This window comes from Bufo bufo, chromosome 3 (genome assembly GCF_905171765.1).
Source record: "Bufo bufo chromosome 3, aBufBuf1.1, whole genome shotgun sequence".
Taxonomy (NCBI): domain Eukaryota; kingdom Metazoa; phylum Chordata; class Amphibia; order Anura; family Bufonidae; genus Bufo; species Bufo bufo.
The window spans coordinates 3,812,477-3,818,476 of record NC_053391.1 but is presented as its reverse complement, the minus strand read 5'-3'; the positions used below and the strand labels follow the sequence as shown (position 1 = coordinate 3,818,476).

Sequence of the window (6,000 nt, the reverse complement as noted above, 5' to 3'; positions counted from 1 at the left end):
TATACACTGTGTATATATGATGTGTATATAGATCTGTATACGCTGTGTATATATGATGTGTATATAGATCTGTATACACTGTGTATATAGATCTGTATACGCTGTGTATATATGATGTGTATATAGATCTATACATGGTGTATACGGTTCTGGGTTCACTGGTCACATGACTTCTGTATACTTGCTCTGGTGCAGGTACTTGTGCAGTTGGGTGACCTCCAGCTCAGGGTGGGGGCAGGGTGAGTACATTCTGGAATTCTGGGAATGTGCACAGGACTTGGCCGCCATGCGGGCACCGGTCAGAGGAGTGTGTGCAGCCTTGTCCTGAGCCAGCCTCCCTGCACATTCCTTACACTTCCTGGGAGAGGAGGAGGCTCCGAGTGACTGAGGCCCGGGACACTGCTCCCACTCCGGCCGGGACGGGCCTGTGATCCTGTGTCTGCTCATGGCTCTGATCCCACTGCAGTCTAGAACTGTGTTCTGGATCTAGGAGTGTCTAGAACCGCAGACATTTCAGGAGCTGTTGTTGGTATTCATGGCGCAGACCGGACCTGTGGGGGATACTGCGGCCATCATGTGCAGGTCTCGCTGTCCACAATGCCAGGAGTTGTTCTCGGACCCCCGAGTCCTGCCCTGTCTACACACTCTGTGTATGAGCTGCCTCCAGAGCCTGGAGCCCTTCAGCATGCTGGAAAGAGGGCAGAAGCCGGCGACCCAGCAAAGCGTCCTTTGCCCAGTGTGCGACTCCGAAGTATCGCTACCGCCCGGAGGAATCCGAGATTTAATACCGGACCTACTGGCACAAACAGAAGTGCTGCTTGAGCGTCTGCGGCGCGGTGGGGATGAGATGCCATGTGATCTGTGCGGAGACGGAAAGGGAGAGAGGCGATGCCTGGACTGCAGGGTGACCATGTGCGAGTTCTGCTGCCTGGCACACAGGTGAGACCCGGGGGTGCTAGGGATGACGGGAGGAATACCGCGAGAGCAGTCTACCACTTCTTCCGTCGGCAATAACCTGAAGCTGACCTTCAGATCTCTGCCGCAGATTTTCACTTTGACATGCCATGGATCAGAACTTGGATTTGAGCTCGTCCAGTCGGCCATCTGCCACGATTTCTGTGTTGAATCCTCGCCATGAATTAAAGGGGTTGTCTCATCTTAGCCTTTGGTGGCATATCGCCAGGATAGGCCACCAGTGTCAGATATTGAGGGTACCACCTCTGGGTCCACCACCTATCTCCAGAACGGGAACCCCGAAGTGAGTGGAGACCAGCCACACAGTGCAGGCCGCCCTCATTTCACTTACTGGTCACTGGCAGATGGATTAACAGGACTTGTTATCCAGAATGAAGCAATAGAGGGTTCCGCTGAGCTAGCCCTACGGGCACGGTGCTGGGTGTAACCGGGAATCTCCTGAAGACAGACTCCATTAATATCCATAGGAGGAAGAGGGCAGAGTAAAATAATAGACAAAGGACAGGTCCAGGCGAGGAGGACAGAGTAATGTGGAAAGCAGAGGACAGGAGGAGGACAGAGTAATGTAGAAGGCAGAGGACAGGTCCAGAATGAGGAGGACAGAGTAATGTGGAAAGCAGAGAACAGGTCCAGAAGGAGGGGGACAGAGTAATGTAGAAGGCAGAGAACAGGTCCAGAAGGAGGGGGACAGAGTAATGTAGAAGGCAGAGGACAGGTCCAGAAGGAGGAGGACAGAGTAATGTAGAAGGCAGAGAACAGGTCTAGAAGGAGGAGGACAGAGTAATGTAGTAGGCAGAGGACAGGTCCAGAAAGAGGAGGACAGAGTAATGTAGAAGGCAGAGGACAGGTCCAGAAGGAGGAGGACAGAGTAATGTAGAAGGCAGAGAACAGGTCCAGAAGGAGGGGGACAGAGTAATGTAGAAGGCAGAGGACAGGTCCAGAAGGAGGAGGACAGAGTAATGTAGAAGGCACAGAACAGGTCCAGAAGGAGGGGGACAGAGTAATATAGAAGGCAGAGGACAGGTCCAGAAAGAGGAGGACAGAGTAATGTAGAAGGCCGAGGACAGGTCCAGAAGGAGGAGGACAGAGTAATGTAGAAGGCAGAGAACAGGTCCAGAAGGAGGGGGACAGAGTAATATAGAAGGCAGAGGACAGGTCCAGAAAGAGGAGGACAGAGTAATGTAGAAGGCAGAGAACGGGTCTAGAAGGAGGGGGACAGAGTAATGTAGAAGGCAGAGGACAGGTCCAGAAAGAGGAGGACAGAGTAATGTAGAAGGCAGAGGACAGGTCCAGAAGGAGGGGGACAGAGTAATATAGAAGGCAGAGGACAGGTCCAGAAAGAGGAGGACAGAGTAATGTAGAAGGCAGAGAACGGGTCTAGAAGGAGGGGGACAGAGTAATGTAGAAGGCAAAGGACAGGTCCAGAAGGAGGAGGACAGAGTAATGTAGAAGGCAGAGAACAGGTCTAGAAGGAGGAGGACAGAGTAATGTAGAAGGCAGAGGACAGGTCCAGAAAGAGGAGGACAGAGTAATGTAGAAGGCAGAGGACAGGTCCAGAAGGATGAGGACAGAGTAATGTAGAAGGCAGAGAACAGGTCCAGAAGGAGGGGGACAGAGTAATATAGAAGGCAGAGGACAGGTCCAGAAAGAGGAGGACAGAGTAATGTAGAAGGCAGAGGACAGGTCCAGAAGGAGGAGGACAGAGTAATGTAGAAGGCAGAGAACAGGTCCAGAAGGAGGGGGACAGAGTAATATAGAAGGCAGAGGACAGGTCCAGAAAGAGGAGGACAGAGTAATGTAGAAGGCAGAGAACGGGTCTAGAAGGAGGGGGACAGAGTAATGTAGAAGGCAGAGGACAGGTCCAGAAGGAGGAGCACAGAGTAATGGAGAAGGCAGAGGACAGGTCTAGAAGGAGGCGGACAGAGTAATGTAGAAGGCAGAGGACAGGTCCAGAAGGAGGAGCACAGAGTAATGTAGAAGGCAGAGAACAGGTCCAGAAGGAGGGGGACAGAGTAATATAGAAGGCAGAGGACAGGTCCAGAAAGAGGAGGACAGAGTAATGTAGAAGGCAGAGGACAAGTCCAGAAGGAGGAGGACAGAGTAATGTAGAAGGCAGAGAACAGGTCCAGAAGGAGGGGGACAGAGTAATATAGAAGGCAGAGGACAGGTCCAGAAAGAGGAGGACAGAGTAATGTAGAAGGCAGAGGACAGGTCCAGAAGGAGGAGGACAGAGTAATGTAGAAGGCAGAGGACAGGTCCAGAAGGAGGAGGACAGAGTAATGTAGAAGGCAGAGAGGCAGAGAACAGGTCTAGAAGGAAGGGGACAGAGTAATGTAGAAGGCAGAGGACAGGTCCAGAAGGAGGGGGACAGAGTAATGTAGAAGGCAGAGGACAGGTCCAGAAAGAGGAGGACAGAGTAATGTAGAAGGCAGAGGACAGGTCCAGAAGGAGGAGGACAGAGTAATGTAGAAGGCAGAGGACAGGTCCAGAAGGAGGAGGACAGAGTAATGTAGAAGGCAGAGGACAGGTCTAGAAGGAAGGGGACAGAGTAATGTAGAAGGCAGAGGACAGGTCTAGAAGGAAGGGGACAGAGTAATGTAGAAGGCAGAGGACAGGTCCAGAAGGAGGAGGACAGAGTAATGTAGAAGGCAGAGAACAGGTCCAGAAGGAGGGGGACAGAGTAATATAGAAGGCAGAGGACAGGTCCAGAAAGAGGAGGACAGAGTAATGTAGAAGGCAGAGGACAGGTCCAGAAGGAGGAGGACAGAGTAATGTAGAAGGCAGAGAACAGGTCTAGAAGGAAGGGGACAGAGTAATGTAGAAGGCAGAGGACAGGTCCAGAAGGAGGGGGACAGAGTAATGTAGAAGGCAGAGGACAGGTCCAGAAAGAGGAGGACAGAGTAATGTAGAAGGCAGAGGACAGGTCTAGAAGGAAGGGGACAGAGTAATGTAGAAGGCAGAGGACAGGTCTAGAAGGAAGGGGACAGAGTAATGTAGAAGGCAGAGGACAGGTCCAGAAGGAGGAGGACAGAGTAATGTAGAAGGCAGAGAACAGGTCCAGAAGGAGGGGGACAGAGTAATATAGAAGGCAGAGGACAGGTCCAGAAAGAGGAGGACAGAGTAATGTAGAAGGCAGAGGACAGGTCCAGAAGGAGGAGGACAGAGTAATGTAGAAGGCAGAGAACAGGTCTAGAAGGAAGGGGACAGAGTAATGTAGAAGGCAGAGGACAGGTCCAGAAGGAGGGGGACAGAGTAATGTAGAAGGCAGAGGACAGGTCCAGAAAGAGGAGGACAGAGTAATGTAGAAGGCAGAGGACAGGTCCAGAAGGAGGAGGACAGAGTAATGTAGAAGGCAGAGGACAGGTCCAGAAGGAGGAGGACAGAGTAATGTAGAAGGCAGAGGACAGGTCTAGAAGGAAGGGGACAGAGTAATGTAGAAGGCAGAGGACAGGTCCAGAAGGAGGAGGACAGAGTAATGTAGAAGGCAGAGAACAGGTCTAGAAGGAGGGGGACAGAGTAATGTAGAAGGCAGAGGACAGGTCCAGAAGGAGGAGCACAGAGTAATGGAGAAGGCAGAGGACAGGTCTAGAAGGAGGCGGACAGAGTAATGTAGAAGGCAGAGGAAAGTTCCAGGAGAAAGAGGACAGAGTAATGTCATTTGGCTTTTTGCAGTTATCAGGTCGTTGGCGACTTTGGTAGTAGCAGTTTTAGTTGAATGTTGGGGTTGGAAGCCATATATCACTAGTACATGACACTACCGCTGGCTCAGCGCTCTCCGGCAGTCCCATTGAAGTTAATGGAGTGATGGCCACACTTGCACAGTGCGCTGTCTTCTCATTTCTATGGGACCCCTGAAAATAACTTGTGCACTCATTCAGCTATTTTCCGAACTCCCATGACACTGAATGGAGAGCACACTGCGCATGCATGGTGACACTCTCCATCACTTTTGGGGTCCTGTTCTGAAGATAGTCATGAGACCCGCACCTATCTGACATTACATTCTACATTACATTACTATGTGCTCCTACATCTGTCCTCTGCCTTCTACATTACTATGTGCTCCTACATCTGTCCTCTGCCTTCTACATTACTATGTCCTCCTACATCTGTCCTCTGCCTTCTACATTACTATGTGCTCCTACATCTGTCCTCTGCCTTCTACATTACTATGTGCTCCTACATCTGTCCTCTGCCTTCTACATTACTCTGTCCTCCTACATCTGTCCTCTGCCTTCTACATTACTATGTCCTCCTACATCTGTCCTCTGCCTTCTACATTACTATGTCCTCCTACATCTGTCCTCTGCCTTCTACATTACTATGTGCTCCTACATCTGTCCTCTGCCTTCTACATTACTATGTGCTCCTACATCTGTCCTCTGCCTTCTACATTACTCTGTCCTCCTACATCTGTCCTCTGCCTTCTACATTATTATGTGCTCCTACATCTGTCCTCTGCCTTCTACATTACTATGTGCTCCTACATCTGTCCTCTGCCTTCTACATTACTATGTGCTCCTACATCTGTCCTCTGCCTTCTACATTACTCTGTCCTCCTACATCTGTCCTCTGCCTTCTACATTATTATGTGCTCCTACATCTGTCCTCTGCCTTCTACATTACTCTGTCCTCCTACATCTGTCCTCTGCCTTCTACATTACTATGTGCTCCTACATCTGTCCTCTGCCTTCTACATTACTATGTGCTCCTACATCTGTCCTCTGCCTTCTACATTATTATGTGCTCCTACATCTGTCCTCTGCCTTCTACATTACTATGTGCTCCTACATCTGTCCTCTGCCTTCTACATTACTCTGTCCTCCTACATCTGTCCTCTGCCTTCTACATTACTCTGTCCTCCTACATCTGTCCTCTGCCTTCTACATTATTATGTGCTCCTACATCTGTCCTCTGCCTTCTACATTACTATGTGCTCCTACATCTGTCCTCTGCCTTCTACATTACTCTGTCCTCCTACATCTGTCCTCTGCCTTCTACATTATTATGTGCTCCTACATCTGT

The 6,000-nt window shown here is 50.3% G+C and overlaps 1 protein-coding gene across 1 annotated transcript in view; it reads left to right on the top strand.

Annotated features, from left to right (window-relative positions):
* The first annotated feature begins 277 nt into the window (after positions 1–277).
* The window catches only part of TRIM45 (tripartite motif containing 45), a 42,654-nt gene continuing 36,931 nt past the window's right edge, over positions 278–6,000 (top strand). Inside the window, exon 1 of the mRNA XM_040422782.1 lies at positions 278–939. Within this exon, the coding sequence (XP_040278716.1) occupies positions 536–939 (404 nt within the window). The 5' untranslated portion in view covers positions 278–535. The remainder of the gene's footprint in view (positions 940–6,000) is intronic.